Source organism: Pieris brassicae, chromosome Z (assembly GCF_905147105.1).
Source record: "Pieris brassicae chromosome Z, ilPieBrab1.1, whole genome shotgun sequence".
In the NCBI taxonomy this organism is placed as follows: domain Eukaryota; kingdom Metazoa; phylum Arthropoda; class Insecta; order Lepidoptera; family Pieridae; genus Pieris; species Pieris brassicae.
The window spans coordinates 3,429,752-3,455,465 of NC_059680.1; the positions used below are offsets into that span (position 1 = coordinate 3,429,752).

The 25,714-nt window shown below is 32.1% G+C and overlaps 1 protein-coding gene across 1 annotated transcript in view; it reads left to right on the forward strand.

The window, feature by feature from the left end:
* LOC123718791 (adenylate cyclase type 6) overlaps positions 1 to 25,714 on the forward strand; it is a 129,621-nt gene that overhangs the window by 74,402 nt on the left and 29,505 nt on the right. Inside the window, exons 5-10 of the mRNA XM_045675580.1 lie at positions 8,884 to 9,020; positions 14,963 to 15,138; positions 15,703 to 15,833; positions 17,487 to 17,607; positions 21,905 to 22,061; positions 23,002 to 23,151. Of these exons, the coding sequence (XP_045531536.1) occupies positions 8,884 to 9,020; positions 14,963 to 15,138; positions 15,703 to 15,833; positions 17,487 to 17,607; positions 21,905 to 22,061; positions 23,002 to 23,151 (872 nt within the window). The remainder of the gene's footprint in view (positions 1 to 8,883; positions 9,021 to 14,962; positions 15,139 to 15,702; positions 15,834 to 17,486; positions 17,608 to 21,904; positions 22,062 to 23,001; positions 23,152 to 25,714) is intronic.

Here is a 25,714-nt window from a genome sequence, read left to right on the forward strand (position 1 = left end):
TAATAATATGTATAAACAAAAATGTAAAAGCTAATCCAAGGGATATATTCTAAGGCTTCTAAAATTATTTGTTGACGCAAAGTTAGATGATAAACCAAACCATACAAGTTTATATAAATCATAACTTTGCCATAAATTTCTACCTATAGATATATAAATGTGAAAGTTAATATAAGAAAATAATATCTTACTATTGTCTTTTGTTAACATAGCATAACATATAATTTGTAAAACAAATTGAAAGGAAACTCTTTTTAACCGGATTGAAGCTATAATAATACATATAAACTTATAATTATTTGACATAATTTTAAATTTAAATTTTTCCGACGTTTCACGTGCTTTACAGCGTGCGTGGTCACGGTGACTGAAGACAAAAGGTGTTGAATGTCAAAAGTATCACAGGTGTAGAGAAAGTTGTGTTATCTGTATTTATTTCCCCGGAGTTGATATTGACTAAAAGATGACGGGTTTTGCAGAAATAACTCACGGTGTCCTGTTATTATATTATTTTTTTTGTAATTTAGAGGACATTTAATAATAGTTTATAAAGATAAGGATAAAAACTTTTCTAGCTTAGGATTACATCTCGGGCAAAATTTATAAGTGACTATAGTGTAAAACTATCGACTGAACTTTATACAAAAGCCGCGGCCGTACGCAAAACAGACAATATCTCTAATCCAATCGCAGATTTCGACAGTCTCCGTCTTTCCATTTGACCATTCATAGTAAAAAGTAATGCATTCAGTTTTTTGTACCAAATTCTCACCTCTCCACGAATCCGTTATTCACACCACAAGCTGAACTTCTTTTGTTTTTGATAAGCGAACTCAATAGGCAAGTATCGATACAATAATTTTGCTCTAATACAATTTGTATCCGTATTCTAAAGTTATTTTAAACGTTTAGCTTAGTCTGGACTGTCTAGAACTGATCGCTTCTAGTTGTAAGATCAACTATTTTATTCTATGTATTTTTTATTTGCGATATTGTTTCTTTTTGATATTAAGTATGTAAATTATTACTCGATTCGAAAGATGTATGTTCATTGTTCGTGCTTCCATATATTTTCAACGCCCACGAACTTAGTTTTAGTTTCTGATACTGTATAAGCGGCTTTTATAATTTTTCTGTTTTAAATAGTTTTCTACGACGTAGCAAATACGCTTTCTATTTTAGATTTATCAACAGGTAGTCGACAAAATTATGTACATAAAATCAAAACAATATTTAAAAATAATTATTATATTCTGGCTTCGTTTTTCATCCGCAATTTTGTGTGGGTTTGTAGTAACAGTATAATAGCAGCTGGTTTTTATTTATTCGGCCTTTCTATGTTAAATAAACATATGTTTGCCAGCCATAAAGACATCGAGGTATCATATATTATTAATATTTTTCAATTTAATAATTTAATCACCATCACACTTTTTTTATGTTTTTTTTATTATTAGATAAAAAGCGCGACGACACCGTAGTTCTGGAGATGAGAGTGTACTACTGACAGACAAAAATTGGAAATAGTCATTTCGAGAACACTCGATCGGCTAAGCATCGCCTAAGTTTTGAACTTATATACCTGTGGTCGTAGATCAGAGAATAATAAGTATATTTTTCTCAGTATAACTTATCATATTCGGACCTATGGCCACATATATAAACATATTATTTTGCTACGCTGAATACTACTGTAGAAAACGTTAGAAACATGATTTCCCAGACAAATAAATTGAGGTAAAAAAAATTCCCTAACTCATCGCGTCGTAATTTTGAATGCATAAAATTAAATGATATTTGTAAAAAAAAACAAGAAAGTCATTTTCTTCTTGTTTTTTTGGATAACTAACCGAAAAATAATTAAATAGACTTTCGGACAAAGAATGTATTTTTTTGTAGAATCTAGTTATGAATGTTATATAGAAATAGCTACCATTGTTAAAATTTTTATCGATAGAGCTCATACTTCCGACTTCATTCGTGCACACATTAATCCTCTTATGTTATCCTTTGTTTTGTGACTTTTTCCATTTTGTTATTTTTGTCAGGGAATCCTAGTTACATTTTAAATGTATTTTCAGGCAAGTTTTACTATTAAGAAGATTTTTATAAAACATTATTTAATTTTATAAATCAAATTATACATTGATGCGAGTTATAGATTTTATGTAAATTCATAAGAAACTAAAATTTTACCAATTTGTACCGCATAGCAGTTTGGTAAAATTATAGTTGAGTTGTAATTTGTATAATAAAGTTGGTTATTTTGAAATTGTGAATGTTAGCGGTTAGTTCCTAGTGCATTTCACAACACCTAAATATTCACTATGTTTGTATGTAACAAAAACATCATTCTTTCGTAACCAAATAAACATTCTTTTTCGAGTGAATAAATTGGAGTAGTATAAAATTTTTTAGAATCATGCTGTTCATATGATCTTTCAACCAATAATTTTAAAAAGTCTGCGATACTCCGTTCTATGTAAAATAATAAATAATGTCCTGTATGGCATTGAGTTTATCTCATTAAAGATAGTTCCTCTCCTATGCATCCTCTTAAATGCATTGTAAATTTAATAAGGAAGAAGCGGAATCATTTTAAGGTACTTGAAAGTCTGTCAACAAATGTTGAGTCGAGTTTGTAGCTTAAAATATACTTAGAGTGCCCAATCGACAACATCGTAGTAGGTATTAGCGGATTACGCGCATAGTTCAACCGCCGTTAAATTACCAAGATATTCCCTTGCCTTAAAATTCCTCATTTTGCTTACGGAACAACACGCATTATGGATTAATAATAATCATTATATAAATACACGCTACAACATTTTTTATATTCGCAATTTTATATAAAATTGATAAAAAGAGTTAGCGTTATATTTTCTATTCTCGTAAAGCTACGTTGGAAGTTGATTACACATTTCACATTTGAAATCACAAATTAGTCCCTGTTAATACGTCAAATCATTAATTTTCCGCTATTTCCATAAACGCTTGATTACTGTCTATTTTTCGAATTCAATGTACGAAGCAAATGTGTATTTTGCAAATTCAAACCGTTTTCCGTTTTAAAATGAAGTGATTGCATGTTCCATTTATTTTAATGGCATTTGATGCGACTTGTTGGTATGGGGAATCAAGTTTTTAAAGCAATATGACAGTTGTTTTCAAAATGTTTAGATAAATTTTTTAGTTTAAAATTAGTTGATGTCGGATTTGAGATGTAATTTTTTATGCCGTTTTCCCCGCTTATCTCTACGAGCAGGTGTACTTTAAATATACATTCAAAACTTTTTTAAATACTTTTTTGGCAATTCGTTCATTCCACGTGCCATCTATGACGATGTTGACGTATAGGCAATTATTCATAACATCATAAATTCTTCCTCGCGTATGTTTACTTTGGATTTAAATTGATTGAGTACATCCTACGAGGGAGTAAATTGATTTTACGCAGTGTTAGTATTAGAATGTTTATATGAGCTAAGATGTAATTATGGAAGAACCTAATTTATTCAGTGTATGATATCCATTTTGAGTGACCTATACATATGCTTTCCTTAGTTATTTGCTAAATAAAAAATAAAAATTTTGCCTGAATACGGTCAATCCTGTTTTGTCACAACGGTTGGTTCAGTATTGTTTAATTGAGACATTGAAATGGAATCGGTTTAAGTATGTAAGATACTATGACAATTAAATCATTAAATACAAAAGACTAATTACATTATTTTGTAAACATCTTCAGCGGTCATTAACGGGAATTCATTATATTATTTGCATAACGTTTGGTTAGAGTAATTGTTTGATTTTTACTTAATGTTAAATGTTTCCGAAACAGTATTAAACATGTCTGGGTTCATAATTTTTATCCTCGGCCTTCCCTATCGCATTTCAAATTTCAGCGTTATTCTCCCATAGAAAACGAGTTCGGTGTTGTTTTAATGAAATGTTTTAGGGAGTTTGAGAAATTCGTATGATAAATCTGGTATGCATTGGTTTTGATTACATTGTACGTAGAATATTTTTTTCGTAGACGTGTAACGCTTTTAATCATTGGTCCAGTGTTCTATGTTTGCAGTTTTTTAGATACCGCTATTGCTGTAGGACAAAACATTTCACAATAAGCACTCAACTAAAAACGTAACGTATAAGTGATACATCTAAAAGCCTTGAGAAATGATATTCAAGCTATTCTATAATATAATTTATCCTTAAATCTCTATTCAGCCTGTGATTAATATTGCTGAGAGAACTTGTAAAAACGAATATAGTGTCTTGCGTGTAGGATTCAGACTAGGTATTTTCTAAACCATTTTTATTTAAAAGGTTTACAATGAATTAATGGACTGTTTTAATATCTTTGTATGTTGAGAAATAATACCTATATAACATTATGCTTTGACCAAAATAACATGAGTGAAACTTTAAGGTCGTATAGAACCCGGCAAGTAATTTAGCCTGAATAATTAGGGTTATTCACAGTGAAGACTAAACGCTAAGTACTACTCCCGTATGTCAAATCTTGGAAGGGCAGGTGTCGTTTTTAGATTTCCCATTCAAATTTATTCATATATTTAGCCGAGCATATATGCCATTTTTTTTTAAAAGAAGTTTTTATTATTACATACTCAGTATTATGAAAATTGGGAGATAACACAGACACATCACAGCATATGTTTTAACCTTTTCGTTAAGTCACCTTTCAATCGGAAACAAGGGATGTCCATTAGAGCAAGGTTAAATGCGGTGTTAAAATGTATAAAAAATTGGTTTATGATGTTTGCACCGCACGAGCAAGTATTTATAGTCCACATAGAAAGAATATACCATTGGTGTACAGCCTTTAACGCACGCCCTCAGAGCTGAGAGTCGCACGGTCAAACCACGACTGTACCTAGTAATTAATATACCTAATTGAACCATATGATCGTATGTGGTTGCGTATCACATGATTCCTTCACGCTTTACACTTATTTATTTGCATAAGTTCACGGCGTATTAATAATTATTAGATGAAATACAAATTTACTGTTTATAAATAGTTGCAAGGCGACAGAAAAGTAGACCTTTACTATTGTACTTCCTTCGGGTTGTCTCTTTGTACCAAAACCTGGCAATTAAAAAGAGCGGCGGATAGCTTCTTACCAGTTATTTTCACCCGCTTTACGCCCTCTGTAGGAACTGGTAGTATATTATGTAAATTATATAAGATACGTATTTACATATATATATTTTTAGTTAATAATAAGAAGCGCAAATGTTATCAATCTTACAATATATGGTAAAACGTTAGTTTTTCGGATATAGTACAATGGGTCGACATCGCTTATACTCTGTATAGGTAATAGATGTGAGACTTAGTTTTAAGAATCCATACTTAGGTTACAGTTTTTTGTTTGTCCAGCGTCGGTACCCTCTCACTACCCCTTATATTATCTAATAAGCCCTTGTCTTAAACGACTAAAGTCAGATGACACCTAGCTTCAAACAAAATGTTTCATTCATTTGAACATCCCTTCAACTTGAGACTTGGTTTTTTACAAGTTATGTTTTTAATGGCATAAATTCTTTTATAAAGTCACGCATACTTCTCACTGTATAGTTATAACGTATTTAAATGTTTTTTTAATAAGCATTTATTTAATTAGAATTAGTCTTGTAATAAGGTTGTTGACGGTCTCAATCACGCTGTGACCCAGGAGTTTTCGTAATTTATTACGTAGTATCTTCTATTTTGAACCGATTTCATCATCTATCCTATCAGCCTCTAAGACACCTCATCTCAATATAAATAAATTAACACATTGTTTAAATAATATTTGTTTTTCGTGAGCCGTACAAATTTAATATTATAAAATCTTTGTGTATCTGACATGTAAATTTATTATCACAATTTGCTAGAGTGTTATTTCCACATTTATGTTTATAAAACTGGTCTAGGTTGATGATGCAATGCTAGCTTTCCAACCATTTCCCTCCTTATAATATCTCTGACGTCTCGCCTCCACGCCAATTTCCATTCATTTCAAATCCTTCAGAGCTTTATTTTTAAAATGTTTCCTATTGCAGATACTAGGTGATATAGATAGATGATAGATGATAGATTATCGACAGAAGATAGATTATCGATAATTTTTTTGATTGAAATAATTTTGCGTTTTTTACCCAACAAATATAGTTAAACACACTATGGCACTTTTGTTTGTCGAATGTAACCGGACAATGGACAAACATTGTCCCTGTTAAATTACATCGATACCAGTAGCAAGTTGTTTCAGAAAATTAGCCGCTTATCGTGTGAAGTAACCACTTGAGTTCGACATGGTTTTCTAATAACTATACGCCTGCATTTGTTTTTGTTAATATAACATATGGTTGTAGCTTATTCATAGAAAATTGTCTAATAGAGTGTGAACGAGGATTAAAAGTAGATTACTAGTGAATATACACAGACGACCAAGTGATACTTGCGTCTTCGTTGGAGTTATTTCAGGAGCTAGGGGGAGAGATGGAGAAAAAGTGGAACAACAGGATAAGTTCGTGTACTTAGGGTGTTTGTTTACTCCAGATGGAAAGTACCATGATATGGAGAGACGAGAGAATGCTGGGAACCTGCTAGCCAAGAAATCTTAAACGAGGCTCGACGCTCTTACTCGACAGCCGTACAGGGGAGTGCTCATCCCGACGTTAACAAACGCTAGTGAATGTTGGGTGTGGCAGACAAAATATGAGAGTAAAAGAAATTCTGTGGAAATAAGAGCGTTAAAAAGTATGTGTGTAACATTGCGTGATGGGATAAGGAATAGTGAGAAACGTGAAAAAGATACGAAAGGGTTGTTTAGGTGGTTTGTACCACGTAGAAAGGATGAACGAAAAGCGGTAGTAGGATATACAAGGCAACCGAGAATGTTGAAGTCTGATAGGCCTTGTCGAACATATCTAGACCAAATCCAAGAGGTATTAGAGATGGGACAAGTCAAAAGTACCAATAAACGACGAGCATGTATGGTGAATGTCATGAAGTCATGTCAGGGCCATAGCACGTGGAGATCCGTTGTTTCTTAGGCAGAAATAATTCCCCTGAATTCCCCTTCAGGATAAATGCGTGAAATAAAGAATAATATTATAGATCGCAATCGGGTTTTCAGAAACACATTTTGTTTTGTATTGATTTATATATAAGTTCACGTAATTACCATTAGAAGCATTGTTAACCATTAAAATGCAATTTTTCTAAATTAACCTAATGTATTCGAAGGTGTTTTATGAACAAAATTTTAATACATATCCATAGAGGTACAATATTTATTGAATCAACTAGCTAAAATTCGCAAAGCATTATTTTTGATCAAACATTTCGTTGAAGCTTATAAAATCGCAACGTAATGTGAAAATAGGGCAAAAACATGTAATAGGAAATGAGAGAAAATTTGCCAAATGTGAGATCTTATTACGGTACGAGTAAGGTTGATAACCAAAAATAACATGGAAATAAACACAACGGAATCAAACGACATACTAAATAGCCAGATCGGGTTAACAGTCCTAATTGTGTTACGGGAATCTTTTAGTGAACCCCGTCTAGGGTGTTTTCAAACCAGTTTCAAAGTGAAATAAAGATGTGGGAAACGTTAGTATTTGTACCCGTCTAGAACCTTCAAATGTACGAAAATCTTTAAAATGTCTTTGCCTCTGATGTTATATAGTTTCATTAGAGTCGCGGTTGATAAGAAAAACCCAGAAGAGTAGGTTTTTTATTACATATTGGACTGATTTCTTAAATTATTTTCCTAGTATAAAGCTACATTCGCCCCGAGGCTATGTTTATTTCCAAACTATTGAAGTATTATAAATCTGCTATGTACTAAGACCCGCAAGTCGGCAAGAGCAATTATTTTAAGTAGTTTAGGAGTAATGTCCAAATAATCTGAGTCTATATTCACTTCAAATTGCCAATTGCCAATTTTTTAAACCTCTAAAAACATAAAAATCTTTTAATTAATTGATGAATTTTTCTTCTCTTTTCAGCGACGTCCTAACCTGCTAAGTCTTTACCGCTCACAATGTCCGCATTATTGTGTCCCATTTTTTACCGGCCCTTTATTTTAGATTCTGTCAAGTAAACAACTCAAGTAATATTAACTGGAATTACTTAATAATAATTTTGTGAATAAAAACGTGACGGAATAATATTCTTTATTAAGACGGCCTTACAGCTTAGTCGAAGTAAACCAATACGAATAATACAACTATATTATTCCAAACACCATGTACGTTAGCACATGGATACGTAATAGGGTATCTGAGCTTCGAAGTAAAGGGCTGTCACATTTCAAATTTTATATACCTTTTAGCACCGACAGTTTCAACGATAAATCAGTTACGAAGCACATATATTATTATCTATATAATAACTTCATCATCATGCATTAAAAAGGTCGTATGGTTTTTTATAGGGGGGAAACGGGCAGGATTCTCACCTGATGTTGATACCGCCATGAACACTCTCAATTCCAGAAGGCTCGCGAGTGCGTTGCCGCTGTTTTAAGTATTGATACGCTCTTTTCTTGAAGGTTCCTAAGTAGTTTCAGTTTTTAGCGTAGTTTTTGGACCCCGAGAACACGAATACTGACTGTTCCGATGATAGACGGAAATGTGTGGTACCCCCCTTTAGTCGTTAAAATAATAGTGCTATGTGTTTAAGTTTAAGTTTACGAGTCTTGGGCTTTCTATATATGTATTATTGCAATGTTCGTGTTTTGTGTTATTTTATATAATCATGTGTTAATTGAACTTAAACAAAATAATTTACAAATGACCTCAGAATTTTTAGAATAATCGATTTTGAATGTGAAATTGAGATTGTTATTATTGTTATAGATCCCGGAGGAGAGGCAGGTCCTGGACCGTCGGAAGACGACGATGACGAAGAAAACACCTGCTGTGAAGTCGTGACACACAATTGCCCTGAACCAATCAGGGATCTCTGCTTTTCACATCGATTTATCAACCTAAATGTAAGTAAGCTCATACTCTAGGATGAAACAGTCTTTTAATTTAGTACTGACTTTAAAGCACACATAGAAAATTGAATTATTGTACTGGGGTCTGCCAGCCTGCTGTAAGCTTCTAGGGAAAATTATACATTATGGTGAAAGAAATCCGTTCGCACTTATTGAATTTGTTCTTAACAAATAAACACAATACTTATCTTTCATATTATATATTGGACCTAGGGTTTCAAGCATGAAGAATTACATTAATTATAACCGACGCAAAATTACGTTACTAGCTAAATAATTAAACAAATAATTTCTAACAAAGAAATATAAATTTAAAATTCTTCTGGAGTTTTATGTAATGTACCAAATCATTTCTACTGTACATAGATAGTCAAATAAATGGTTAAAATTCGAATAATTGACCTGACGTTTGGTAAGATTTTCCCTTACAGTGTCAACGGGGAATTCATTCAAAGAAAATTAATTTACAATTTCAATTCTATTAGGGCAAGGTAAAAAAGATATGGCAATAAAGCGTTATAAACGAAAAAGAAAGTGGTTTTTAAATTTGTTCAACCTTTAATATCAGTTTATGATACGCTGTCGGGTTTTAGATCATTATTTAAGTGCTTATATTTTATCTTTTAACTAGCGGCATGCCTCGGTTTCGCATGACTAGACATTATTTTGGATATAAATATGGTATGATCAGGGATAATGTAGCAATGGTGTTGAAACATTTTCAATTGGCCCACTACTCAGTTTATTTGTTATAAAGATATATAATACTAAGTATAGTTATCATATTCTCATAATTAAATCACTTTCTTTAATTATATAATTATTGACAATGTTTATTCTTTATTGATTAAAAAATATATGATAAGATATAAAAAAGATTTGAACTTTTTATTTTCTTTATCATCCTTTTGAAACTTCATAATTTGTTTGTGAATTTCAATATCAAAACATATTGGTAGTAAAACAATTTTCTATAAAACTCCGCACAATAAATTTAGCAATATTTATATAGACACATTGGGAGTTGGGACCGAAACGAGACATTATACGAAATCTTTAGCAATCCTATTATAAGGAAGTTTTATTAACTTCTAAGTGAACACCAGTATCAAAGTTCAAAAGCGTCAGAGGGAAGTTATAAATTAATTGCGAAAGAAACTTGAACGATACCGATCCTTATTCGTGCTAGTATCAAGTTTGCTAAGTCGTCCTTAGAGCTTGAATATGCGCGCAACTCGGTTGTAAAGGAATTATAATTTTTAATCTTGTCAGCGTCTCTTTATGCGCCGCAGTGACAATATTGACTAACTTATCTACATGATCCAAATACAAATAAAGAAATGGCCTTACCGCTAGTTATCTAGTATGTATCTAGATTTTTAGCCAGCTGATTGAAGGATATTTTATGTTAGTTTTCTTTACATTACATTATGTATCAGTGTGCGTTGGAAAGCAATAATATATAAATAAAGAAAATATATATAGCGACTAAGACATATACAAAAATAGAAACTTAACTATGATTAATACGGACAATTATTTATGATCAGAAATAGGAAATTATTATTAGGAAAGTAGATTTTACAAATCATTCAAATTCATCCCGGACAACAATAAATATAGTAATTGCTTTGCAAATCCCGAGTCTGCAACGCCTAGTGTTTTTTATTACTACTTTTTCTGCCACTTTGAATTTCTGAAGAGTTGTTTTGATAAATACCTTCATCCTTCGTCTGTGGTTCAACAAATGAGCTTTTAAGGCGATTTTGTCTATCTTTACTATGTGGAACCAGCTCATTGAACTATTTCCAAACCACTTAAAAACGAGCAGATTGGTTCTTAAAAGTCCGGCAATGTACTCAGAACAAAAGATTATATCATACCCGCGTCTTTACCAATGGCATTTGTACATTTGAAGACTCCAAAAAAAATGCTCAGTGGAGAATATGTAAGATTTATATCTTTATAGATTTATATTATTATCATGGTCATTTATAGGTTTAGTTAATCACTTACCCTTTGTTTTAACTCAGCCTATTGATTATAATATGGAATTCTATCTTCCAACGGATTTCTCTAGTAAAAGCATACACGGGTGCCACCGGGGATTGCTAGTTTTACTATGAGCCACATCTGCCAGGATGCAACAATACTTTCATTTAGATTACATACACATTTGACCTGAACAAACAGTGAACAAAATAATACCCGTATATGTGTTCTAAGCAAAAACGGCTAAAAGGTATGGAGACATAAATAAGCGGTTTCTGTATCTGAATGTAAAATACATTACAAGAGAAATAATTGTATGGAATTATTTAAATGTATTTTGGTCTTTATGTATTGTTGACTAATGATAAATATTTATTTTGTCTTAACTTAAATTTAATCCACTCGGGCGTACTTAAGAGAAAATTACAGGGTATTACATAATTTATTCAGAAATGTGAAAACCTCGGATAAGTTATCTTATTCATAAGCTTTCGCATACATATTTTATGATACAGAAAGACAGGACTGTAATTTCAAGGGATCATAACAAATTGTATATTAATATAAATTAAAAAGAATTAGTCAACATTTTAATTAACGCAGAGAGATCAACTAAATAGAGATGTCAAAAAGTTAGGTTGGCATGACTAAAGTAAAGTTTTTTAATGAAGGGAAACGGATGAGGCGGCTCACCTAATGTCAAGTTAATGTCAAAGTCAAAACCATTTATTCAAAGTCATAGATCCTCTATCAGCAGGAGGCATGGTGAAATCGCAGCAGGCACTTACATACTCGTGGGAACAGTGGGAACAACACGCAAATACATAGTCGAAATAACTAACATCACCGAATACACGAATTTAAGTACGACCAGTCACCACAAGTAGCACCCGTTCACGAGTATGAAGCATGGCCAGCCATAGGCATTGTTACGTGATACCTCCGCCCATGGACATTGCCAGAAGGCTCGAAAGTGCGTTTAAGAATTGGTACGCCCTTTTGATAATGGACCCTAAGTCATATTGGTTCGGAAATACTTCAGTGGGCAGGCAGTATGTTTATAATAACTATGTTTTATGTAAGTAAATGTAAATAAAAGTTATTTAACGAACGATTTATAACCATGTTATTATTTGCATTTATCAAAGTTTCAAGTATTGGTCAGCTAGAGACTCTTACATCGATAATGTTCAATCAGATTGTAAATATTGCTATGAGTCAATAGTTTACAACTTAAAAAATACATCCTTTGCTTATGTTGGATGTACGAATACTTATTCATATTTTTTAAAAACTAAACTGTGTATGATTAATCTCAATTTTAAGCTCAAAGTAACTTTATTTATAAAGGTAACCTAGTACACTTATAAACGTCAAAGAAAAGATGTTAATTGATTCTAAATTTTCATTAACTACCAGTTCGTGTCAAGGGCGTAGAGCGAGCAAGAACTAGAAAGAAACTCTCCGCCACTATTTTTAATCGCCAAGTTTGATTCATACAAAGCTTGTAAGGCAGAGCAGCCATAAATATAAGGACTGGGGCAAATCAATTCCAAGGAGTAGGATTATTCAAATAATCGTAAAATTTATACAAAATTGTTGATTAATTTACGTTTAACGAGATTATTAAGAGTGGAATCAGACTGATGTTTTCTAAATACGTGTGGAGCATGAATTTAGTTTGTCCAGCCAATTATTCAACAGTTCAAGTGTTATTTACAATTTTTATTCGACTTCAAAAAAACCGAACCCGGATCGATTTTTCAGTCCGTGGATCGATCTGGATTTGTAGCGAATAGATCTCATAGATTGATTAGGTTTGTAACAAGACTGATACTTTTCAGGATATTAACTGCCTCATGAAAAATCTCCGTGATGACGATTGTAGATGATTTATTAACCTATCAATACTTATTATTTATCTAACAAAAGCTTAAATTAACTCATTTATTAGGAAAGAGTACTTTAGTCAAAATAGTGCAGTCTACATAAATGTTTTTTTTTCCTTTGCGCATTTGCAACCATCTTCATGATTAGATGGTTGAGACAGTAACGGAATACAAATTAAATTATTTTTTTACAACATAAATATAGAGACTGGATAATTGAATGTATATTTGTCATATGACTACATTATATAAGTCATGTGAGCTGATTTTAAAAGTTATAAGAAGTTTAAATCAAATAAAGTACTCTAAAAGGATCGGGAATCAGTAATTCAAAAGAGATAATGTCGTTAAAAAGGAAACAACAATGTCTTAAGTAATAGTTTATAAGTTATTTTTTGTATTGAAAAGTAGGCGAACGCACGTCCATAATTTTTGGGTTTCAGATATGCTGTTTACCTCACAATGTTTACGTGCAAGTGAATGTTTGTAAGATGTAAGAAAGCTCCATTGGAGCCGTGAGTCAAACTAACGAACTCAGGGTTGAGAGATTGCCCACTAGAGCAAGAAGCACACCTGTTACTTATAGACCTAAATTTACATCTAAATAAACACATATTTTTATTAATTTAAAAAAAGCACTGCACGTGACGTTAGAAAACAAATTGGTCACATTTACCACTGAAGCGTCGACATATAATCTACTTCATATACATTATACACCAACATTAAGGTGATAGGTAAACTAATATAGATAAAGGCTTAGTTTTTATAGAATTCTATAGTGACACGAAAAGAAGGTAAAAACTCCGTTAGTTTTTATGACGAGGCTAATGTTGCGTTATCGCGTCCTCAAATGTTACACTTAACCATTTAAATTGAACATTTAAAGTACACCATTAATCACATAGAGATTCTTAGCTAGTACGAGTATTTACTGTAATTGTATATGAAGTAGGGATTAGCTCTGTCCCCTGTAGTTTCAAGAAGGCGAGTGGAGTGGAATTGTAATACTAGATTTTATAACAAAGCTCACCAATGGCGCTGTCTGCCTTACAATAGAACATATCAGATTTTTTAAATGATTTATACTAGAACCCTATTTTAGCAGAATATTATAAATTTTATTAAATTATGGTAGGTGATTAAAGGTGTTTATTATGCTTAGCTAATAATTTAAATATTTATAATTAAATATGTTAATAATTAAAATTAGTAATCGTGGCACCGAAGCACCTGTGAGCAATAAGCAGAATTAATAAAATAATAACTAAATTAGAAATTCGATTAAAATGGTTTTACTTTGAGGCTATTCCCTTAAAATGATATCAGGAAGTACCGGACGTTATTCTTCCCACGCTCTGCAGTGTTTTATCCCTGTAGCTTATAGCTGAGCGACTCCTGATATTATAAGAAATATATATTTCAAGTATGGCCCAAAGGTATAATCCTCTGAGTCCTCACAAAATTATTATCGGACTTCAAACTTCTCAAGGCCCTGTTATACTACAAAGTTCTCTTTAGATAAGTTTCAGATTTACAGCTTGATATATAAAAAATACGTCTGTAATAAACGAGTATGAATATGTTTTCCAAGACCTTTTGTCAAGTTCAACCTTTGGCAATATGTTAATTTTTAAAATTATAAATACATCCATAATTGAGAATTATTATATAGGTAATATTTAAATTATTATTCTGCTAATCTCGTTTTCTATGGACTAATTGAAGTGAATCTTCATAAATACCGTCACATTTTTCGGTTACGCGTCACATTTTCCTGTTACGCGCCTTTTTTTTCTTGTCCCTACCACGGTTGATTCGAAGAGATTCGAAGCCATTAATAACAAAAATATATAATAACGATAACAATGATATTCATAATTGTATTACACTTAATTAAATTCTGTAATAATCTTAATCTAATAAGATATTGAATTTTACCCCATTGGGTAAATTTAAATAATTGTATTATTTGTATTCGTGTCTATGATGCCTTTTGTTAAAATTTAATTGCGTTTTTCAGTTCGAAGATTTTCATAATTATATTTATTACAGGTGGAAATGTTATACCAACGTTACTTTCTTCGTATGAATCAGGCGAATATGATGACTTTGCTGGGACTACTACTGGGTGTGGGAGTCGGGCTGGTATCGGTCCAAGTGCCAGCATTGCTTGCCGCCCACACTTTCATCACTGACGCATTGTACAACCTTACAAGTTTTGACCGAATGTAAGAACATATTTGTATGCAAATCTACCTAGTAGATTTTTTACTAACACCTGTATTGAAAGTACTGTAACACAGTCCAGGTACTCCATATCCAAGATGGTTTTCGGTATAGGAAATCCAGCCCTGGTTGAATAATTTTTCATTGGCAAAAACTCAATACAAAACAAAATTATGTACATTAAATTTTAAAAATAATTTTCAAACTGCTAACTAATGTCATAAATGTTAGTATTTTTGCCGATAACCGCTTAGATTTCCGGGTGTAGTAATATTATATAATAATTGAAACAGTTTCTATTGATATTAAATTAAATATTTTTTTCTAATTACTTCAGATTAGTTTGAATTTTATGTAACTAACCTCTTGCTTCTTGTTTAGATTACCTTTAGTTACTCCCTTTGTTATGACTCAATCTACTCGCCTATAAGGGGGGTAGCCCCATAAAAGTAAATCAGTCTAATTGCACCATTTTAAAGGTGGAGGAAAGGGAGCAACGGTCGTTATTTGTTTTATATTTTACGAATAAAGGGTCTTGTGTCTAGTTCATATTATCTTTTCCGTAGAGACATGTCGTTAACGAGCACTACAGATTTCTCGAAGCCAAGATACGGCTCTCGTGCCTTTTTCGAGAGGGAAAGATTGGCGCATTTGATCAACATAGTTCTGTTTGGACTTGCAGCTTTAGTATATGCCTGTAAGTACATTGGCATATTAGTTTGTAGATTATAACCTAACCTCTAATCTTAATGTCCCATAACCATAAGATATTCTATTTCGTTGATATTTTCTATTATCTAGTAGTTTGTTCTAGATTAACAAACTTTTCAAATGAAACAATGATTCTGTGATGTTCGGAACATTCAGATGTTTCAGTCTCAGGGGACGCCCTTGGGCGTGTTGTTGGAGAATCTTTCACGGTTAAACTAAACTCACCAAACAGGCGGTGTAGAGCTTTTAGGCTGGAAACATTTAAACAAATATTGTAGAAATATATTCAGCTGTTTAACTGTAATTTCAAAAATATCCTAATAGTATATTTAATTAACAAAACGAAAAAGTCTCTTAACCAAAGCCACTACAAATTAAGATTTTGTTGAAAAGGAATTTATTATTGACGTTGTTAATTAACTTTTATTTTAAGTTAACTGTGAGCCAAATTTAGAATTCAGTTAAAATTTACAATACATGAATTAAAAACGTTTGTTGATTATTAATTACTTTTTACGCAGCGTTTCAGCGCCAATGCGTCTGAAAGGTTATGTAATATGTATTCGAAATAATAATGAAATATTAAAGTGGTTATATAAAACAAAGGATTAAGATGTCATACACAGAGAACCCATTTAATCCCCGGAGAGTTTTAATACCGAATAATGTTTACATATTTTGTTTTCATTTCAAACGAAAATGTATACTATATTCGAAATCGAAAATCTGATTCTGGATTTCTAGGATTTGATTTTTTCTTTCGTTTGTTTTGTGAGACGTTTATTTATATAATTTTCTAATTGCATACATTACACATACTAAAAATTAAACATAACTTACACGAGATAAAACTAACTATAACAAAATTTATTCGTAACGTAAAATGTAGATCGGAACATAGAAAGTCTTGCTTTTGCTCGTAAGGTGAAGGAAAATTAAAAATTAAACGGCCAACGTTAGCTTAGGCTATATATACCGACAACAAAGACTTTAAAATAGGCTACTAAAAGAACACAAACGCTTTTTTAGTAACATCTCATCATCATCTCAGATTTAAGCAACTGTACACGTTGTGCACAATAAAAACTGTATAATTCATTTCCAAGCTCTCCAAGCCCAGTGTGCTATGTTTTAGACTGGCTAATTATGAAACAACAAAAGCACCTTTGCCATATCTAAGCCTGAGGTGAGCCTTGCTTTGACTCTGTGCTCCCTAAAGACTCCTTTATTAGGCACACGAGGCTAAAAGCAATTATGGCTCGCTTCAAACGGATAGGTGTGCATACATTTAATAGCCTTTGGAGAAGTATAACTGAAAACTATACAATAGTTTTGGAATATACATTTACGTTAATGTCCTTTGATATGTGTCTGAAATGTTACAATGTGTGATTCAGACGTCGACTGTTCTTACGTTTAATTTTGTTTAGTAAATATTTTCTCTGCGACCCGCTCCTGCACTGAATCTTCTTATAAAGAAGAAAAGATTGTGTTTGAATTACGTCTGTATGTAAGGATGGTAATAAGAAAATTATTGAATAAATGCAGTGCAGAATACAGTTATTAGTTTAGATCACATTCTTAATATTATTTTAAAATTTGTCGAGTATATAAGATTAAGTGATGTATATTATTTTAGGTCTTCTCGCGTGCTTGAGCCGACCAGCAATGAACGAGATATACTTGCTGACTGTCTCATATATTGTTCTTACTACCTTCATACTTGCTGAGAGCGCCCTGTGCGGCACCGCAGTTCTAAGGTGAGTTTTGTAGTTATTTAATGTATTTTAATTAGGCCTCGTGGCAATGTGGAAGGTATTCCAAATCGGAAAGAAACTTATTAGTTATGTCTACGCCTATGTCGGAGACTTATGGACTAGATATTATGATTGGACCTTAGATAGAATGCCTAGAGCTTCCCTTAGCGTCCTTTTAAAATGTCTTTTGAAAATATTTTTAAAATTTAACCTCGTGGATAATATTGAAAATTACAGTCTTTAATATTTAAATATGAACTTGTTTCGATTTTTTTTTATAACGAGTTAAAAATAACACAGAAAGTTGTACCGACGTATATATTGTCTTATTTAATATAATACTAATATTATTTAGCATAATTATACTAATTTTATATATTTTAAAAATACTTTACAATTAATTAAAATGTAATGCAATATGGTCAATATATTAAATTTGCTTGGTGAATCTGGATAAAACCTTTTATGAAAACCTCTATAGCATAAAGTAAACATTTTAACTACAATGATTTTATTAAGTAACAAACGAAACTATAAGATTAGGCATCCATATCACTCACAAAATTAATATGAAATATTGAAAAAACAATTTTTATATATATACAGGGTAATAACGATTTTTTTAATAGGGCTGCCTGGTGTGAGTGAATCCAGTTGAGATGCTAGTTAACGAAAATTGTTTAACTATTGTTTAATTTTATGAAAACTAAATTTGTCTAACCGGACCGTTCGAACTAAATTCTCTCTCTCTCTGTCTCTTTCCATAACAGCGTAAACATAATATGATAGCAAGAGACCAAATACTGGTCTCAATAATGAGTTTTTGTACGCGATCCAAAGGCTACGACATCTGCTCTCCTGATTTGAGACTACAGCAAACTTGCATACACAAATGTCAGTATTTCTCTCGCGATTGAAAGTTTTAAAAGTATGGGTGCAGACCTGTAAAAAAATCACATTTTAAAGTAATGATTCAGTATTGTTGGACGTGTTAAGTTGTTTTCCAAATTTACTTTTAACGTGTGTCATTTCAAATTCCATGTAGAGTGGAATGTTATAATTTTAATCAAGTTTGACATATTTCGCTTGAAGGTTTACAATGCTTAGAACTAATGTAACCGTAATATCGATTCTATTATTATATACATCCACTAATCAAGAATAATTGATATAATATAGTAATGTAAAACGTACCGTACACTTGAACCTTAGGGTGAAAGTATTTTTGTTTATTAAACAGGGTGCAAACGGGCATGTAAGTAATGTCGCCACCCATGGACACACACTGCCAGGAGGCTCGCAAGTGCGCTGAAGGACCCTAAGTTGAATTCGTTCGTAAATACTTCAGGGGGCAGCTGGTTTCGCATAGTATTTCTGAAAAGCTTTAAAATGCGCTCAGATGTGAAAAGACATACGCCGAGGCGTACGGGTACAATTATATAATCTGCCTCGACGACCGATGTTAAAATACTATTGAGGAAAATTGTACAAGAATCCAATTGAGTAGTTTTCGATCGATAAGTAATTGATAAATACAGACATCACATTCAGTGAAAACCCAATAATGCGACGAGTGGCAGAAGGCAGCAAAGTTACGTGAAAAATTCATAAAAACTGTGGGCCTATAATGAGCTCTCATTGCGAGCCTAATTACAACCTTCAACTGAACTGCATCGCTTATTCATACCATGGCGTGGAATAAACCGGCCAGTTGATGTTTCAGCGGTAATCAATTGTTCAATTTGTATGAAAATTCGTACCATGACCTAGTGACTGAACCAATATTTGACCGTTTTGCTTTCAAACTGTTACAGATAGAAGTGATTCCAAAAAAGTTATATTTTTAAATAAAACACTATTTTACCGGATTGACACTATGTATTATTATAAATTTAAAACGCGGTAACAATCCGCGAAAATAGAGGACACCGTGAGTCATTTCTGAAATAAACCCTTCATCTTATAGTCGATATCAACTCCGGGGAAATAAATACAGATAACACAACTTTCTCTACAGCTGTGATACCTTTGACATTCAACACCTTTTGTCTTCAGTCACCGTGACCACGCACGCTGTAAAGCACGCGAAACGTCGGGAAAAATAATTATAAGATTATAATAATACATAGCTTTAGTAGTTTTAATTAAATTCAACATTTTAATAAAAACTACTTCGTAAAGCAATATTAATGACTAAAATGTATCAATATAGTTAAATATTTATGTTCCGGAAACGAAAAGTTTAATTTTGTGGTAATTTTAATTTTAGGAAGTGTGATAATGAACAAATATTAAAAAATCGACGATAAGCCAAAAGACGACAATCCCTTTCTGCCTACTTCGAAGATATCGAGTTTATAACTTTCTACAGATCAACGATTTCAATTCATGGTAGATTTCTGTGTACACAATTTCAAAAACTATGTTTAACAATATCAAATTGGTTATTATATATGTATAAAAACAATAATACATCACACCTTAAAAGATCATATAATTAAACCAACTTTCGCCCGCGTTGATTTTGTGGAATTTACCAAATTTTGCGACCTATTCAACGATAATTCTGATAGAATAAAGCGTAATGAAATACACACCTGAACCTTCTTTAGAAATCACTTTAGTATAGGTACTGGTTCTGTTTTTTTTTATCATGGTCATGAATTGTATTCTGTATTCTTCTCTGCTGTTTCATTTCCTTAAAAAAAATATTTTTCAAAAATTAATATAATAGTATTTATTTTGTTCGGAGGACGCCATCAAGATAGAAAAATATGTCTTCCTGCAATGTTCAATTGGGTGTAAACATATATTCATATATTACATTGAGGCTTTTCTTTGCCAACATGTGTCTCGAGCTTGACACATCAAGTGTAAACCGTAGAAAAAAATATTGTTGGTTAAATTGTATGAATAAAATTTATACAACTAAAAGGAATCCATTTTTATATTAAAGTTACATGCGATATACGAGTTGTAAGTTTTTTAGTTATATGTTTCGCAAAGGTTTTTATATTAAGAATTCACTTCGATTCGATTCAATACCCATATGTATTTATTTGTCATCAAATTTGTGAACAAATTACCCATTATATTGAAAAACACCAAATAGGTTTAGTATTGATACCTCCTATCAAATGTTTGCGGAAATGTTTAAAAACAAAAATGTATACTGTCAGAGTACCAGATAACTTTACGTGTAACATAATAACTTATTCTAATCGATGAATAGTTTAAACTGATCTTTTGAATTATTGCATATATAAAAATTTGTCAGGTAAAATTTGAAAAGTTACATAGAAGCAAAAAACAATAATATCGCTCTTTCGTTCATACGACTCCAATACGTTTCAGTTTTGGAAAAACAATATCATGGTACGAGAAATACGATTCAACTTAGGAACCTAAATTCATCAGCATCAACTGAATTGTCTTGAAAAGCTCATGGTAGGCCGGCAGGACTTACATACACACAATCTCAACTACTACTGATCCATTAGTAAGGCTAGATAAAAAGGACCATTTCAAACTTAGTTAGCCAAGTTTCAAGGGGATTTCCAGTTGGTTGTGGCTAAATCTCCCGGTTCCCAATCAGTAACTTTTGGGTCAAACTTTACGCGTTATCTAATTTTAACTTTGAAAATATTAATGATATGTCACTTTGATTATACGTGAAGTGAATTGGGGACTGCCGTTGACATCAATTTAAGCTGATGTTAAAATCAAATTAATTTTAGTTGTATGACATTATTGTTTATTGACTATAATATCATCCGATTCAAACGTACCTTAAATTTTAATACTGAGCGCAGATAAAGAGAATAACACGCCAAAAAGCATGTTTGTCTCAATAGTTCAACAATGGTTCGATAAAGTATTAAAAATGATTTATACGTATGATATTTGTAAAATATATCCGAAGTTAGCGCGGACACACGCAGGGATTAGTGTTTAATACTTCTAAACTTATGATTTGATAAAAAATATTTCGGCAAAATTTTCTTATCTTATACAAAATAAGATAGCAAATTTGCATTATAGCAATAATGACACAATTAATAAATAAGTCGAAGGTAAGAATGCAGTCTACGAATAAAATTGCATGATAGGAACGCGCCCTTAGAAGAACAATAGAAGAAGAATATATCTGTAAATATAATGTGGTTAGTAAGACTGGCGGGTAGTTTGCCAGAGTTTCTCGTTTCCATACGGTTTGATTTGAGAACTGGCAGAAATAAAATAAATTAAATTAATTGGTTATTGACAAGCCTTAAGCTAAGAATTAATTTTATCTTACCAGATCAATGAACGTGAGCATGGGTATCTGTGCGTTTTTCACTTATGTGACATATGCAACTCTACCACTGCGGTTACATGAGGCTACTATTGGTGGATTTATACTTGGAGCTATCAGCATTGGTGCCCAAATCATGATGACCAAAACTACCGATACTCAGGTATGTAGTATGATATAATAAAGTTGTATAACACAACCGCATTTAACAGGCGTTTAAAACAGAAAAAAAACTTAAAATATATTTTTTAAGCGATAAATCGCTTCTTTCACGGCTATCTACAAACTGATTAACGCATTCGCAGTTTTTAAATTATGATTACCGCAGAGATAAAATTATATTTGAACTTGTCTCCGGTGTCCCGAAAAAGTTCAGCGTTAAAGATCGGAGACGAACAAGTCATGCCCAAAAGAGGCAGATTATCTTCTTGCGTATTAAAAAAATGAAAGAAACGAAAACTGATATATGAGACAAAAAGGGTTCTAGCATGTGTTATTTTTTATTGGAATCACATACATAGTTCATCACGAACGTCATAAAAGGCTAAATTTATAGAAACTTCGAAAACGCATCATGATCCACTCTAAGATCAACCGCCAAAAAGCTGGATATCATTTTTTTCAGACATATATTTTTATGGAGCTGGGGGATAAACTTGATATGCCACCAGTAAAGTCGGGAGAGTTGTAAAAGGGTTGCCTTTAGCATTGTGGTACGCCGAAAGTTGTATAATTCGTAAATATATTAATAAATGTTGGCGAACAATATTAAATGTATAAAATACAAATGATTTCCAGGCATACCGTTTCTATTGTACAGTTTCATAACAAGCTTTAATTAATTTTAGTTTAACAAAGGTGTTAAAGGTAGTTCTCGGAATTCGCTTGACAGACCTTAACAATAACGGATTCAATAACCATTTTCTAATATTCTAAGATTCTAATATTATGGAATTTTCATTACATAGTAGTTTACAGCAATCATGGTCCGAAAAGTAAATAAATAGCATCGGAAATCAAAGACAAAAAGCAATACTTAATTATTATTGGATTAAGGTGTTTAAATATATCTTATAACGTGTGAGTTGTTTCAATATTTTTAGATTTTTTGCAACCTGATAACCCTGATCGCATGCAACATTGCCGGTATTATGACCCATCATCCACGTGAACTGGCGCAGCGTCGAGCTTTCTTGGAGACTCGGGACTGTGTTGAGGCCCGCTTGGTGACACAACGAGAGAATCAACAACAGGTCAGTTAATAATACGTTTTATTTGTTGGTTGTATTTAAAATCTGAGTCCAGGGTTCGTTTTCTGGTAGTGGCTAGGACTAGGACTAGGACAACTGATAGTCTTATCGAATATAGCAGGTGTTGCCTTTCGTGAAATTAATATTTTAAGAGCTTTAAAGTTGCGATATCAGAAAATATTTTTGTTTTTCCAAAATCTTTCGGTTTTGTGATTACGTGAAAATACACTTGCAATGTGTTTGTAACATGTATTTTACTATCGATAAGTACGTGAAATACTCAGTATAGAAACTTTAAGTGCAATCTAGTCGTAAAAAGACATGACACCCGGAAGAGATGAAATACCCAATGATTTTGTCAAGTACATATATATACACATAGTAGTCTCAGGTCAGATATTTTCAGCCTTTTCTAAAATAATACTATGAGGCGAACGGAAGATCACCGTCTTACCTGATAAAAGCCAACCCAAGGCGCAAGCAAGCAAAACAAATAACTTCGTGTTCTCTTATCACATTATCTCTGTCAAGTGTATAAATATATTTACAAGTAAGATTACACATGACGAACGGGGAAGAAATCTCTATTAGTAGAGCTATCCGACTAATCCAATCTTGCTCAAGTTGTTCTTAGTAGCCTCAGAAATGGTAATGGGAGGTCTGGTGTGGGATTAGAAGGGACGAACGAGACATGATTCGCAGACCTGGTTATATTTGGAGAATTTCTAGAGAACTAGAAAAATACTGCAATTAATACCACTAAGACAAAAATAATTTTAAACAGTTTACTAACATGTAAAAATATACATCCTGTGATAATATAATATTTTTGGGCAGCTGAAGTACCAATTGATACCATTCAGAGGTAAAAGAACTCAATCAATACATGGAAAAGGTTTTCGCGTCTCTTAGTGAAGTAATGATAGACTCTAATATGCCCTTGAAACTTAAAAGAAAGATTTTCAAGTCATACGGCTACCACATAAATTATGGGCTTTAACTGAATCCCATTAAAATATATGTTTGCAAGAGCATAGTAATTTTAAGGATGCACAAATGACAATGATGTAAAGAATGAAATGGTACAATTGACTGATTTAACTTTAAAAGCTTATTAGTTGTAATAAAAGTGGTTAATGTATAAAATAACTAAAATTAAAAAAATACTAATTAGAGTAATAATGCTTGTTTTATTTATTAATATTCAAGAAACGAGAGAAATAAATTAAACTTAGTGCAAGGCGATCTTTTATTTGTTTAGTTTAACAATATATCGCCTTTCAATTATGTATTGAGTTTACAATAATAATTTCCAGTTAGTTGTACCTTGTAGGCATGTTTTGTTGTTTTTCTAATTATTGTAGCCAGCCGTTTGTCTATATCCTATTAATAATAAAGTCCAGTTGGCTTTCTATATGAGGGAAATTTAAAAATGATATGTCGCGTGAACTTTGTAAATACGTATATCAGGGTTCATCCCTTTCAAACTTTTCTCGATTTCACGCCGAGTTTCCAACTTACACTCTCTTATCTTGTTTGTTTCATTGACAACGTCGAGAGAATAAGCGCTTACTTTTATTTTCACAATATTAAGTTTTTATCGGCAAACAGGGGTAAACTAAAAGCGTCATTAAGCGAAATAAGTTTTTTCTATATTTAGAGCCATAACCTAGTGATTTAACAAGCGTTATCCGAGCGTTTACTCTAACACTTACTCCCTGGTAAACATCAGTGGGAAATCGTGTCTTAGAACGAAAAATTTACGATATGTGTCATGTACAGGCTCATCATCAACTGGTCTATACAAAAAACAAAAAAGTAAATAGTGTCTAAAACCAATATTTTAGGGTTATAGCGGCACAGTTTTATTATATATATATCATTATTTTTTTTATATGTTACCTAGATGACTTTATTAACTATTTTGTTGACTTAGGCTACCACTTGTGAAATGGCGGTACTTCTGTTTATGTTTGTATTGTTTTGAATGTATTTTTTATCACTGAAACTTCTTGTGGTATATTTGTTATATATATGTGTGTGTTTATTTTATGTTTTTTTTTACTTTTATTGTATAGAGATTTATCTGTTTTCGTAAATGAATAAATAAATATCGTATATATCTCACTGTAAAAGTATCGATATAGCTGTAAAATTGCGTTACGTTTATGAGACACCTCGCGTTTGTAAATATGACTCAATTTAGTAGTTATTATTTTTAGTACCATCCACAGAAACCTTTCATCTGAGGGACTTGATATTACTGAGACAAATATAATTTGTAGGAGCAGTGTAGGTACACTTGAAGCCTGAGTGAAGCTTTTTTTTCATCACCGTAAAGCATTTAAACAAAGCTAAGTTATATATAAGAAAAATACCATTAGTAGTGTAAGTCATGGAAGGCTTCATATGATTGCCACCTGTTATTATAAAAGAGAATAAAGAATAAACAAGCTTAGCACTGGGTTATTACTCTTTCACTAATGCGACACCCTAGACTTGCGAACGGGTAGTAAATGTAAATTTACAATAAAATTAACTTTTTTGACGTTCATAAGTGTGCTTG